The sequence below is a fragment of the Mus caroli genome, chromosome 18 (genome assembly GCF_900094665.2).
Source record: "Mus caroli chromosome 18, CAROLI_EIJ_v1.1, whole genome shotgun sequence".
NCBI lineage: Eukaryota > Metazoa > Chordata > Mammalia > Rodentia > Muridae > Mus > Mus caroli.
The window spans coordinates 41,470,865-41,486,013 of record NC_034587.1 but is presented as its reverse complement, the minus strand read 5'-3'; the positions used below and the strand labels follow the sequence as shown (position 1 = coordinate 41,486,013).

General features: G+C 44.3%; 1 protein-coding gene across 5 annotated transcripts in view; it reads left to right on the top strand.

The window, feature by feature from the left end:
* Window positions 1–15,149, top strand: part of Mcc (MCC regulator of WNT signaling pathway) — a 233,011-nt gene that overhangs the window by 160,977 nt on the left and 56,885 nt on the right. For all 5 annotated transcript variants that reach the window (XM_021150247.2, XM_029472144.1, XM_021150249.2 and 2 more), the window contains 2 exons: window positions 4,286–4,449; window positions 6,068–6,274. In XM_021150247.2, the coding sequence (XP_021005906.1) occupies window positions 4,286–4,449; window positions 6,068–6,274 (371 nt within the window). The remainder of the gene's footprint in view (window positions 1–4,285; window positions 4,450–6,067; window positions 6,275–15,149) is intronic.

The following is a 15,149-nucleotide window of genomic DNA, read 5'->3' as shown; positions in this document are numbered from 1 at the left end:
CTCCCCTCCCCTCTCTCTCTCTCTCTCTCTCTCTCTCTCTCTCTCTCTCTCTCTCTCTCTGCATTTGCTTCTTCTAAACAGCCCATAAAAGTAGAATCATATATTTGTCCTTGACTCATTTCCTGTAACATAATGCTATTAAGTTTCATTCGCATTCTAGTCACAGAATTATCATACAAATCCCTTAGTCTCTCAGAGTCCTTTTCGAGTTGATATCCCTCATATCCCTCTGTTGTCTCTTCTAATGGATGATCCAGGGAAGGCAGTATGCAGACTTGTGCCTCTATGCCCAGAGAACCCTATCCTGGGTTGGTAACATGACCCTGGCTATAGAGAACCCCTGTCATGGTTCCTGCTCTCCTGCCAACCCCCATGTAACTTGAGTGATAAGTGAGCAAAAGACTTGAAGCCAAGACATCTCCTGTGAGAGGGGTCTCATCTGCCTGTCTTCTGAGGCCATGAAGATATGAGTGGCCTGAGAGAGGGACCGTACCATGCTGTGAGGGGTGCTGGCTCTGCCCTGGTTAATTATGAATGCCACCTCCCAGAAGGACCTACTGCTCTGTCTGGGACACCTGGATGTTGCAATTATTGTCTTTTCATGCAAACTTCCACTACCACAGCCTTTGGTATTGAATGTCCAGTTTCTGACTGGTGCTGGGTTGTGTCAGATGAAGAAGTTTCTGATTATTACAAGTGAATATGTAGAAAAATATGCCACCTGTTTCCTGTCTGGAGCAATACTGATAACTGGGTGATGGCGGGGATGGGTGCTTGGTGGCAATGTCTCATGCCCCTCCCCACACCACACCACACCCCACAGCTGTTCCACATCTGTTCATGCTAGTCTGGCCACCTTGTTTTCCTTGAGTCTCTAACTAGAGCACAGTAGCAGAGGACAGTGACATGTCAGTAGATACTTAGGGGAGTGTGTATGAATAACAGACAGGGGGTAGGGGTCATCATCTAGCAGGTACACATTTGTCTTCCTAAGACCAAAGAAACCATTTATAGCTCTCCTTTCAGAGCAGAGACACAGAGCATTTCTAATATATTTGTTTGTTTGTTGGAGTGCAGGGTCTCCTGTACTCTAGACTGCCTCAAACACACTTCATAGTTGAGGTTGACCTCCTCTCTCAACCTCTCCAGTATGGGCTTCCCAGAATGCACTAGTACATCAGGCTTAGTATGTTCTCACATAAATGACTCTCTCCCACCATTCTTCACTGAAGAGATAATGTGGCCCTGTGCTCTTTAGGGCAGTGTTTACAGCTTGGTGGCAGGTTCCACAAGACTTTAGTGTTGGCGCCATACTTGGGTGAGCTTCTCAGAACTGAAGCCAGTCTCTTTTTCATCTGGAAACTCTGCTTTCAAACTGTGGTCAGGGCCCAGACACTGTCTGACAACGGTGTGAGAAATACTGCCAGAACCCTTGTCCCTGCTCTTCCTTCTGTTCCCCAAGGCCACCACTTTGCTGCTGTACCCCGAGAACTGTTTAGCAGTTATAACCAGCACGACCCACACACCATTGGGTGGGCCTGTGTGGACAAAGTGTGGAATGGCTGGATATAAATTCTTTTACCTCTGCCCTACTGATAAGGACTTCCAGATCCGGAAATGTTCGCGCAGCCCGGATACCAGGCAACCTGCACCTGAGTGCGAATGGTCATTCAGAGGCTGGATGGAGTGTTAACTGAATGAGCTGCTCAACACATGGACCACCTTGCCTCAATTTGGAGCTGAGCCCATGTCTTTCCTGTCCTGGTGAACTGCTGTGATGACCATCCCCCTCCCACCCCACCCCCATCCCCCCAGCATCTCCTATGCATAACAAGGAAGAAAAGCTTACCACCAATGTAAAGCATTCTAGTGCTGATGGAGTCCTGTTTCTCAGTGTTGCTGACTCAGCTGTACAGTGTTGATTTTTACTCTTTTAAAATTGCTTTTGATTGTCTACCCTGTTCTATTTTGAGATGCAGTGATAAGGAAGATCAAAGTCCCTTCTTTCGTAATGCATGTGTCTTTAAAAGGGAAAGATAATAAACATACATGTCGTTATCAGATAGTGATGTTTGCCACAAACAAAACAGGATAATGGGGTTGGGACTGGGCAGAGATGAGAGATGGGATCCCCGTGCTCTGGGTAGGAGGACCTTGGTGGGGAAGCAGCGTTTGAGCTTCACAGTAAGTGGAAAAGAGTGTCAGCAGAGGAGGTAGCAGAGAGACATCTGGGATAGATGAGAATTTGACATCTTCTAGTGTGTGTGTGTATGTGTGTGTGTGTGTGTGTGTGTGAGAGAGAGAGAGAGAGAGACAGACAGAGACAGAGACAGAGACAGAGACAGAGATGCAGAGACAGACAGAGGCCCTGTAGCAGGAAGGAGCAGGGAACATAAGTTGGGGATAGAGGATCAAAGCGCTAAGCTAGTGATTCTTAACCATCTTCATATCAAAACCATTTGAGGAATTAAAAACATTCCTAGTATCTAGGCCCCTCCCCCAAAGATCAAGATATAATTGGTCTGGGTGGGGCCTGGAATTGGCATTTTTCCAATATGAAGGTTTTTTTACTACTGTGGTAAGGAGTTTGATCTTAGTTTAGTGGTAAGGAGTAGGGGAAGCCATTGGACAGTTTGCCCTAGGAAGGTGCCACATCGGCCTTTAAAGAGGCTCACTGTTGACTGCCCTGTGGGGAGAGGAGGGAGGACGTTACTTGAAGGACCAACTTGAAGAGGAACGATGGTTTGGAGCACAGTGGTACCCACAGAGAGGAAGAGGAGTTGCTCAACTTGAGGATGCTTTGGGGAGGTGTTAGTTACAAGGTGGATTGGATTGAGAATGGGGCACAAAGGGCATTGAATTTGTTTCAGAATTGACAGGAGTTACTGGCTGGATGGTGGGTTCCAGTCAGGGGTGGGGGAGGTGGGGAGAGGGATGGTGAGAGGCAGATGCAATCATTGCATAAGTTAGAGAGGAAGCCCCCTGCTGATTGCTCCCTAAGTTTGGGAAATGAATAGATGTGGGCAGCCAAGGGAGGTTGGTTAAAATATCCTAAGACATCTGTTTCCCATAATGCTGGGCGATTTCTCAAAGTGCTCCAAAGCTTAGCAAAACAAAACAACCCCCCAAAAAACAAACAAACAAACAAACAAAAAACAAACAGAAAATAGTTGTCCATGCTGGTGCATTGAACCTGTGACTGGAAGTGAAACTGGGAATATACCAATGTCTTGCATGCAGGAAAGAAAGATACCAATTTCTTGCATGCAGGAAGCATGCTGGATTTGGGAGAAGAATTTACTTAGGGAGACTGTAGTATCCTCCATGTATAACTTGCTACAATAATTGAAGAGTATGTAATGTACAGAAACCCGAACAATGGGTAAAGAATGGTTGATTCTTAAGGGGATTTCTGTTCACAACAAAGCTATTTTATAACATGTATCTAACTTATTATAATTAATATTCTTTTCCTGACCAGACACCAGAGTCCAGGAGTTTTATAGCAACGCAGATAAAGTAAAATTATTAGAAATTTTTACATTTACATATAAAGATAGAATCTGTTAGAAGTTGGTTATTCCCCAATGGTGGATCATTATCAGTTGGTGTGTCGGGGCGGGGCCGACTGGAAGCTTATTGAAGGCAGGATTCATATTTAACAATTTAGGTTTTGTTAAATGTATTATTTATTTATTTAATGTTCAGTGGTGTTTTGCCTACATGGACGTCTGTGTGAGGGTGTCAGACACCCTGGAACAGGGTGAAGCTGTGAGCTTCCCTGTGGATACTGGGGACTGAACCTGGGTTCTCTGGCAGAGCGGCCCATGCTCCTAACCTATGAGCCATCTCTCCAACCCCCGGTTTCTGTTTTTCAATACCAAATAGCACTACTCACTCTGAGTTTTGTTGTTGTTGTCCAGTGAAGTTGTGAGATCTTTAATGAACGTCTGAAATTGGTGTTTTGTCTGAATGGTTGAGCAGAAGGTTTGACTAGAGGTTGTTTGAAGTCTCTTCTAGGGCATTTTTGCTCTTACTAGTAAGACTCAGTGTGGTTGCCCTTGCTCGAAAGGCAAGAGAATTCTGGGTGGAGCAGGTATTTAACAAAAGGCCAAAGTCTTAAACTCCTTAATAAGTGGTTTGTTCGCAGCCTGTGTAATGAGGATGAACGAAGTTAGCTTTGAAAACGCATTGCTCCTAAGTGAGCCCCCTATGGTGAAATCAGTGGAGAGCATTTCTTGCTAGCTAGCCTGTTTAACAGATACTACCTTTACTCTCCTCTTAGATAACTGCAGTGACTTGAACTCAGAACTGCAGAGGGTGCTGACCGGTCTGGAGAGTGTCGTCTGCGGCAGGAAGAAGAGCAGCTGTAGCCTCTCTGTGGCTGAAGTTGACAGGCACATAGAGCAGCTCACTACGGCCAGCGAGCACTGCGACTTGGCCATTAAGGTGGGGGGCTGCTTCTCTCTTTGCATTGCTTTCTGAGGGGAGGCGAAGGGAGAGGGCAAACTCCTTTCTTGACATAAGGCTTTCTTGAATACCTATTAGCCATTGAAAGCCATACAAATGTATTGAGCCATTGGCTAGAAGCAGGAGCCCTATACATATTTCTTGGGCTAAATGACTTCCGGGGCGGGGGGGCAGGGAGGCATATCAACAATGACACACCTTGGCTTTGCACCAAAAAAGGATGATTTACTTGGGAATTGTTACATTTGTAGCATTAAACCACTTCAAGTCCTTCTTGATCCTGGGTCTTGGGTGTATTTCTATTGCTTCACTGTGGCTTAGTGTCCTGGACCTTGCAACTTATACTTCCAGGTCTTACAGGAACTTATGCAAAGGCACAGTCTGGTCTGTCAGGAAGAATTCTGGACTTCCCAAGAGGGTAGTAGTGCCTCTAGATGAATCATGAAATGCCATTCCAGTACAGCTGCTTCTCCAGTTGCAGATGGGAAGGACTGGCCCACTAATGTTTCTGTCTCTGGAGTCTCCCAAGTCCCAGATTTGATTGTAATGCTAACTTGGAACTCCATTCTCCTCAGTGGTGGGGTAGGGGTGGGGTGGGCAAGCACTTCTGGTAACTAGCAATGGAGAGAGCAGAGCCAAATAGACTCTTGGATTTGAAAGGAAAGTCAAAGGGTCACTTAGGGAAGGAGGCAGCAAGATTTGGGTCACCAGTCTTCCTAAGGGGAAATGGTGTGAGCCCTCTCCAGTGACTGGCCACTGTGTGTTTGGTGTTGGGTCTCTTCTGGTTCTCATCAGTATGTGTTCTCTCTACTCAACAATTCCCCTTCTATTTAAAAACCAGCTGGCCTGGGCTCTTTGTAAAAGGACAATATGGATGAATAGTTTCTCAGCAGAGAAAGTTCTTCCTAATTGTATGTGTCTTCCTGGTCCTTTAATCCCATGTTTAAAGAACTCTCCAAATAATATTAAGATTGTTCTATTTGCGTTGTATTCATCTTAATAACTAAATCAAGCCCTGCTGTCTGAGGAACCTCCCTGGCAGGCCTGCCCTTTCCGGTGTCACTGACGCTTTATTCTTGTCTTTGCCATCTTGGGACTGAACCTCATTCACACCATCTGAATTCTGATGTGACACCAAGAGTGGGAAATGGTGATGTCACCTGCCTTCCTGCTGAGCTGGCTCACGGGGGCCTGTAATTTAGGAAACTTACAATTAGACACCGTGCACAGCCGGCAACCTCGTGTCTGTCACAGCATTTTCAGGATCCCTCACTGGCCTGCTGCCTGGATGCAAATTGACCAGCTCTGGGACTCTTTAAGGAAATAAACATTGTGTGGGCACCACACACAGACTCAGCACTGAGAAGGGACTCTTGTTGTCCTTAACTCTGGGGACCACTGAGTAGTACAAACTAGGATGCAGGCAAGTGACAACCTCATCTGAGTCTGAGGGATGCCTGTGGGCATAGCGACATCACTATGTGTATAGAGTTCTCCATTCAGCTCCTGGGCTCCCAGGTTCCTATGCCACCTCGATCCTTCCTGAACCCTTTCTCCATGGTAGTTAGCCTATCTTTGATGTATGACTATTTTTCAGACAGTTGAGGAGATCGAGGGAGTTCTAGGTCGGGATCTGTATCCCAACCTGGCTGAGGAGCGGTCCCGGTGGGAGAAAGAACTGGCTGGATTGCGGGAAGAGAATGAAAGCCTGACGGCCATGCTATGCAGCAAAGAGGAGGAGCTGAACCGGACCAAGGCCACTATGAACGCCATCCGTGAGGAGCGGGACAGGCTTCGGAGGCGGGTGAGCATGCAGCCAGACATGGCTTAGGTCTGGGGATGGGGTGGTTGGACAGACAGAGTCTGGACTCGTAGGGAAATCTCAGTCTTGGGACTCACTAGTTCTGACGTTGTTCATGAAAGTAGTTCTAAGGTCCTTAGGGGTAGAGCTAAGATCACAAATACATCCTTCTCAGGAGTCCTAAAACTGAGAGATGGCAAAATTATGTCTGGGCAGCAAATCTCAGTCTACTCTACCGGGATGCATGTCTTCCACTAGCTCAATTAAAATATTCTGTTAAGACCGTCTAGTGATATTTTATAATTGGAAAACATAGAAATTTCCCCTTCTTTCTTTACATTTTTTGTTAACTCTATAGTAGCTCCTCTCATTTATATCAAATGAGTCTCTTCTACAGACTATTATAACTGTATGTGTGTATGAGTGTCTGTGCACTTGGGTTTATGTATGGGTACATATGCATTTGTGTAGTGTGCCTATATGTGAGTTTGCACAGGTGTACATATGAGAATGGCAGGGATGTCCCAGTATCCCCATGAGGACTGGTGCTTGTTTGAGAACTGTGGTGACAGGACATATTTCTGTCACTAAAGATGCTGATGGTCCAACATTGAAGATTAGCATCAACTTTTCCAATGATACATGTGCACCTGCCAGGGCCCATATATTCTTTGGCTGGCTATGATATCTTGACCTATGATGGGGCTGAGGGTAGAATCAGAAACAATTCTTTCTGAACTTCACTTTGAATTACAGGGCTTCCTTTACTCTCTGTCTCAATTAAGACAGTATAGGCGGTTTCTCTCTAGTCATTTCCTCACTGGTGATTCTGCACATGGTGTTTAATCAGACACATCTTGTAAGTTCATGGAGCATTCAGTATTCATTGGGGGTAGGTGGGGAGTAAATTACTAGTTTTGAAGGTTGTAAACCCCATCCCTCATTGTTGCTAATGTCATAATTAAAGAGCTATTATCCTGCATCTATCTGGACAACATCTTTCTGAGCTCACATAAACTTGATTCGAGGAGCCACCTGTATCAGATTCTCCCTACTCGCATTGGGGGCTATCACATATCCTAGTCAGCAAAGCCTTTATCTGGAGATCCCGGTGAAGTCGACTTAGCATGGAGGCCAGTAGCACCTGTAATTTCCTGGGTCATGCTCAGGCAATCTTTATGACTGATAGTCTAATTAGGCGTGTGTTTGCTCTTACAGGACGCATTCTGATGACTCATGTGCTGCAACATGAATGTTGGCCTTCAGTCTAAACATACATTGTGTTTTATAGTAAATTCCTTTCTCTAATGTGAGTTACTGAGACACAAAAGAACCCTTGGTTATAACTAAAGAGAAAGAAAAAGCCAGTCTTCCTTCCGTCCAGAGCTTTTTCCAGCTATAGAGCACCATACTAAGGTGGTGCACACATCACTTTTGAGACTCCTGGAACCAAACTACTGGGGCTCACAGCCTGATCTGCAAAGGCAATGCATGCCTTTGGCAAGGCACCTGGCATCTCTATGCCTGTTTGCTTCATCATGAACTAAGTAAGGGTGATGATGATACCTGCTTCAGAAAGAGTAAATAATACAAAATAGTCACACAGTAAGTGCGCAAACATAAGGGGTAGCTGTTTTGAGTAAGATCCAGATTTGAGTAGTATGGGCGATTTACCTCTACACCTTCTTATCCATAAGGATTCTTAGGTGTTTGACTGTCTCTAACCTGGACAGTGAATAATTGAATGTAAACTCATGCACATCTGAGTACATACACATTTCTGTCAAAATATGTATCATTTTTACCCAGTTGTGTGTGCTGCTGTTATACTTTCTGAAAATTTATACAATGTACACATCTCATTTATCTTCAAATGACGAAACCTGAAGTGATGTGTGTTTCTTCAAACGTCCTCTGGAATTTGTATGTTTACCCAAGAGTTGGATTAACTTTTTTTATTTCTAAACAGTTATGAATCTGAAAGAATTTTCTAGGCTCTTTTGAATGCCACTTTTGTGGACTTTAAATACTGGAAGACTTCCACCCCACCATTACCCAGCATATGCCATTTCCCCGAAGAGGGATCGGTCTCTTGTGGTCTTCTGTTTGCATGGTCTGCAGCCTCAGAGAGCGAGTAAGGTTCAATTTCGTGTTTGTCTCTGGGAGTCTGCAGAGTACATAGATGTTTTGTCTTTCTGTTTCTGTTGTGGCTTTGGGATCCCAGTTCATCAGCATGGCCTGAAAAGCAACGGGGGCCACAGGTTTTTTCCTTTGTCCATCTTTATTGCTCGGACTTTGACCAGATCAGTGAAATTGGTGCATGGCCCCTGCCTGTAATTAAGCCAAGTGCTCTACATAGGTCTTCTGAGCCTTGTCCAAGATTTAATTAAATTAGGTCTTTAATGCAGTCAATTAACAAATTGAGCTACTAGGCAGAACAGTAACTAAGGGACAACAGGGAAGCTTTTATTATTGGTCTCTGTTCATTATTAAATGAGATAATCATTTGTTTCTGAAAATCCTGTGATATAAATATTTCCTCACACTTACAAAAGCAGATTCAATCTCAGGGAAGTAGAATTAAGAACTCAAAAGAGAAAACACTTCTTTCTTCTTCCATCCATTTGTACTCTTCATAAATGCTTTGTCTTCTCTAGCCAGGTCTGGGTCACAGTGATAAACTGGATACCATTGCTGGCTTCAGGGCTACTGGAGAATTGATGCGGTGTTATAGGTCAATGGATTCACAGTGGGCAAAGAAGTACACATAAAGCAGACATAGGCTAGCAAGGTACAGTTTCTTCATACTATTTGCACTTTTGACCTAATTTGCTTAGGTCAGCTGCCATGCAGCCAAAATGATCAACTCGTTCCCTCGTCCATTTGGCTAAACAAGTATGCTGGGACCACAAAGCCAGTGAGTCCACACCCCACTGAATCATAGACCTGAAACAAATAGACCACAGCGGTCCCTTTGGAAGCCTTATATTCTTTCAAAAGTTGTTCATGTCCATGGCATAAGGTGGTAGTGCCAACAATTTCTTCCTTCTACCCTGCATCCTACCTGAGTCTTTTCTGTGTGTCTTGAAGTGAGTTCCATACTCTTCTCCATGGATGCCTGGTCTCTCTGGTCAGCACCGTAATTGACCAGTATATCAGTAGAACTTTGCTGATGAAGGACACGCTCTTTCCTATGGTGTGATGGGGAGCTTTGAGAGGAGCCCCAAGCAAAGCTCTGGATCTACCACCTTGTTGGGAGGGGTTCAAGGATCCCCTAGGAAAGTAGTGCTCACCCTGTGTGGTGAGGGAACACTGGGGCAATTCTTCCTGTTGTCACATTTGAGTTTGACTCTTCATCCCTGCCCTTGCTGTCCCTGCCAGGATGCCCACGGCTAACTCTTGACTGTAAAAGAAACAGCTATCTGATTATTAGACATCTGTGAGGAAATTAGGGCGCTACACTCACCCTTTCTTCTGTGTAGCCATTTGATAATCAGATTCAGGTACTTTCTGGGGCTTAAAAACAAAGGAGAAGGGAACACACCTGCAAAATACTAGAGCTGCTACAAAAATACAGTTTTAATTTTCTTTTCCTATTTTGTGGCCCGCTTCAAACACCTCAAAAATATGCTATTGGTGATAACATAACATTTGCCTAAATTTCTGTTTAAGTTAGCTTCCTAAAAATAAGCCTATATTTTCTGTGCGTGGATTCCCATTTCATATTTATTTGAAGGCTCTGCGAAGGGACATGGAAAATCCCCACTAAGAATGGTTCGCTGCCAAATCGAACATCTGGGCCCAAAGAAGGCAGTGTTGCATGTGGGAATAGACTGCCCTAAACATTCTGTACAACCTTTCTAACCTAATGGGTTTTGCCCTTCTGTAGCTTAGGTATTGTCTCTCCCACATTAGTTCCAATATACAGCAAAACCAAGAGTTACAGTCTCATTGCCCGAAACTGCAGGTATCTGTGAGCATGGCCACAGGTAACTTCAAAACTCATCTATCAATGGCTAATGACATTCCTTATTCCACTTGGGACCCCAGTGCCATCTTTAATCCTTGCATGTCATTAATCCATGAACCACATTCATAGGTGACTTAAGAAACAGATCATCATACAATTGCCTATGTTGTCCATGACCAGCATCATAGCATCTGGGCCTCCTGCTCAGGGTCCAGAAACAAATTAAAACAAAGTGGAACAGATGACCACCAAATCCCTTCAGGCTTTCTGCTTCCCACAAACACAACAGCAGCTGGTGGCCTGGTTCCTTGAACAGGGCAGTGCTTTGGGGAGGTCTCTGGAGTCTGCTGGCTGAGTCCTTGGGTGGATGAGTTTTCCTCAAGTTTTGCCAGTGGCCCCTTTGAATGGTATGCCAGGTCATTTGCTCTGCAGAAGCACTGAGGATGTCTGCCCCACACCACTCATCTCTGTCCCTCCCTTACTGCTCTCTTCCCACTTTCTCCTGGCTTTAGTTTTCTATGCCTATATCTTTGGAAATTCCTTTAGCAAAGAGCTAGAAACAGTAAATCTATCATCTTGAGAGTGTCTTTGATTTTTTTGCCCAAAACCTTTCAAAGTTCTTTTTTAACATCAAATTTATTTTGTAACTCATACATAAAAAATATTAATATTTGTGCCCAGGATTGGGATTCCATGTAATGTTTTGAAACATGTAACACTGGCAAATGTTAAAAATCTGTTTAAATTTAGCTGTATCCACAAACAGTTGTGATTTCTTAATGGGAAAAGTACTCAAAGTTCTTTCTTTTAGCTCTTTAAAGGATATATAGTACACAGTTGCCATCAGCAGTGGCCATACACAGCAGAGCATACCAGAACTTCTGAGTCCTCACCATAACCTAGAGCCCACTGGCAATCCAAACCTACCCCTACCAGTTCCCATTCTAGCTCCTGGAAAGCACGATTCTACTTCCAATTTAACTTTTTCCCCATATTTTTCTCGTGTGCATGTATAGTACATAGGTGTGTGTGAGCATGTGTGTGCATGTGTGTGTGTGTGTGTGTGTGTGTATGTGTGTGTGAGCATGTGTGTGCATGTGTGTGTGTATGTGTGTGTGAGCACGTGTGTGCATGCACGTGTGTGTGTTTTATGTGTATGAATGTGAGTAAGCATGTGTGTGCACACTGTGGAGGCATCCGGAATCACCTTTGGGTTATCCTTGATCACACCTGGAGCTCACCAATATGACTAGTCTTGTTAACCAGCTTGCTCTGTCTGTGCCTTCCAGAACTGGAATTACAGTCAGGCCACTGGATGCTCCATGAATCCAGTCCTCTTATTTGTGAGATGAGTACCTTTTAACTGCTGAACCATCTCTAGTCCTGCTTTTTAAAAATTAGGTATTTTCTTCATTTACATTTCAAATGCTATCCCAAAAGTCCCCCATACCCTTCCCCCCACCCCACTCCCCTGCACTCCCACTTCTTGGCCCTGGTGTTCCCCTGTACTGAGGCATATAAAGTTTGCAAGACCAAGGGGCCTTTCTTCCCAATGATGGCCAACTAGGCCATCTTCTGCTACATATGCAGCTAGAGACACGAGCTCTGGGGGTACTGGTTAGTTCATATTGTTGTTCCACCTACAGGGTTGCAGCCCCCTTTAGCTCCTTGGGTACTTTCTCTAGCTCCTCCATTGGGGGCCCTGTGTTCCATCCAGTAGCTGACTGTGAGCATCCACTTCTGTGTTTGCCAGGCCCCGGCATAGCCTCACAAGAGACAGCTATATCAGGGACCTTTCAGCAAAATATTGNTGGTGTATGCAATGGTGTCAGCGTTTGGAAGCTGATTATGGGATGGATCCTTGGGTGTGGCAGTCTCTAGATGGTCCATCCTTTTGTCTCAGCTCCAAAATTTGTCTCTGTAACTCCTTCCATGGGTGTTTTGTTCCCAATTCTAAGAAGGGGCAAAGTGTCCACACTTTGGTCTTCGTTTTTGAGTTTCATGTGTTTTGCAAATTGTATCTTATATCTTGGGTATCCTAAGTTTCTGGGCTAATATCCACTTACCAGTGAGTAGATATCATGCGAGTTCTTTTGTGATTGGGTTACCTCACTCAGGATGATGCCCTCTAGGGGTCCATGCATTTGCCTAGGAATTTCATAAATTCACTCTTTTTAATAACTGAGTAGTACTCCATTGTGTAAATGTACTTTCTGTATCCATTCCTCTGATGAGGGATCTAGTCCTGCTTTTAAAAATACTTTTCATTATTAGTTAAGTTTACTCTGAGGCATTAAAATATGTAAAATGTGTTAGTGGTAATGTGATGTTGCAGTGCATCGTGTTGAGTAATGCGAGGTCAAATTAGACTATCTGCTCGGGGTTTTGTTTTCTCTTATAATGAAAAACTAAATCTCTTTTTCAAGCTGTTTGAGAAAAGTCAGCTCTACAATGATTAGGAGAATAATCATTGCCTGTGTAGTAGCATGAATGAGTAATGGCCCCCCTAAGCTCATGCCTTTGGATACTTGGGTAGAGCTGTTTGGGAAGTGTTGTGTGTATTTTTACAATGTTACCAACTTTGGTCAGGGTCAGCTGTGCTATCAGCTCCTCTTGGCTTTCCTTTTGTTTTCCGCCTTTGCTCCAGGAGGTGGTTGTGCTATCAGCCCACTCCCAAGACCCTTGAATCTGAGGACAAAAGATATATACACACAGTTAATTTTTGTATAATTTTGTCTTTTTGGCATAATTGTTTGGCGCAGTGATCTCCCGCCTGAAAAAGCATGTCTTTTCTAATTCATTATCTCTGTCTGTCCATTTGCCCTAAATTTCAGTGGCTAGCCCCTGCAAACATCCTTGGCCTGTAGTGGTGGCCACAGGCCCCAGCTCTCTCCAAGACCTTACGTGATTGCTGCATTCTTCCTCCAAAGCATGGCAGAAAGGGCCTCCCCACTTCTCTGCATCTGTCTTTTCTTCCTGGGACCCAGAAGTCCTGCCCATACCTTCTACCCAGCAATTGGCTCCTGGGTCTTCTTTATTGAAAAATCAAGAACCAATTGGAGAATAGGGTGTTAGTATCAGAACTTCCCCTTACAGGGAAGGGCTAATACACATGACCGTGTCAAAAGAGGCATGTCACTGAGGCTGGGCTTTGGGATTATAAACAAAACAAAATAAAACAAACAAACAAAAAAAACTCTTGGCACTCTCGGTCTCCTTCTCTCCCTCCACCCCTCTCATCTTCTTCCTGCCCCCTACCCCCACCTACTTATGGACCATGATGTGAGATCTTAGCTGCTCCTGCTGCCATGACTTTGGTTCACTATCATGGTCTCTAACCCTCTGAAACTGTAAGCCTCAAATTAGATTCTTTCCTTTATACGTTATATTGGTTGTTGTGTCTTAAGTACAGCAATCTCTAATCACCTTCTATGCAGTAGATACTAAAGTTTCTTTTCTCTAACTAAAACTTACTGTCTAAAAATGTCCACCACTCCTACCCACTAAGCTCCAGCCTTTGATAACTTCCGTTCTATTCTCAACTTCTGAGAGGTCAACCTTTTCTTTTTACTAGTGAGTGTTGTTCAGTGTTGATACATGTATCATTTCATATCCATGATGTATTCATTTATCATAAACTTAATGGCTAAAAATACTCAGATTTGGTCAGGCATGGTAGCCCAAGTCTTTGATCCCTTGGGATGCAAAGGCTGATTTCTAGGAATATGAGGCCATGCTGCTTTAGTGAGTTCCAGGCTATCCAGGGCTGTATAGTGAGACTCAATCTCAAACAAGTACAACAACAACAACAACAACAAAACAAAAAGCAAACAAACTACCCCAAGCTTCAGACTTATAATCATAAAGCTTTGGAAGTCAGAATCTAAAGTTTATCACTCTTATTAACTTCCAAGTGTCAGCAGGACTGTGGATTTCTGGAAGCATGAAAGGAGTCAGCCCCCTGCCTTCACAGCATCCAGGGGAAGCTGCCCTCTGTAGCCTTGCCCCTCCCTCCAGCTTCTAGGCAAGCCACAAGGCATCTTCAAAACTAGACTTTACAATTGTTTCCTTTCTTCCATGGCCCAGATGAGGACCTCCCCACCTCAGCTTCTGTTTGCCATTTATAGGTGTTGGGGTATGAGGGTGTGGCCTGGCCCACAGTCTGCTGTGTATTAGAGTTTATGTGACAGTTTTTTTTTCTTTTAGCATTGGATTAATTTTCTCAAGACTGTCAGTCATAATTGAAGGCTAGGCACTACTGTAGTGAATGAAGCAAATCAATATTCTTGCTTTCAGAGGCCATCATAAGGGACAATCTTTTTTTGTTTTGTTTTGTTTTTTTTTAATTGGGTATTTATTTCATTTACATTTCCAATGCTATCCGAAAAGTCCCCCACACCCTCCCCCACCCACTCCCCTACCCACCCACTCCCACTTCTTGGCCCTGGCATTCCCCTATACTGAGGCATATAAAGTTTGCACGACCAATGGGCCTCTCTTTCCACTGATGGCCGACTAGGCCATCTTCTGATTCATATGTAGCTAGAGACACGAGCTCCAGGGGGGGGTGGGGAGGTCTTGGTTAGTTCATATTGTTGTTCCACCTATAGGATTGCAGATCCCTTCAGCTCCTTGGGTGCTTTCTCTAGCTCCTCCATTGGGGGCCCTGTGATACATCCAATAGCTGTCTGTGAGCATCCACTTCTGTGTTTGCCAGGCTCTGGCATAGTCTCACAAGAGACAGTCATATCTGGGTCCTTTCAGCAAAATCTTGCTAGTGTATGCAATGGTGTCAGCGTTTGGAAGCTGATTATAGGATGGATCCCCGGATATGGCAGTCTCTAGATGGTCCATCCTTTTGTCTCAGCTCCAAACTTTGTCTCTGTAACTCCTTCCATGGTTGTTTTG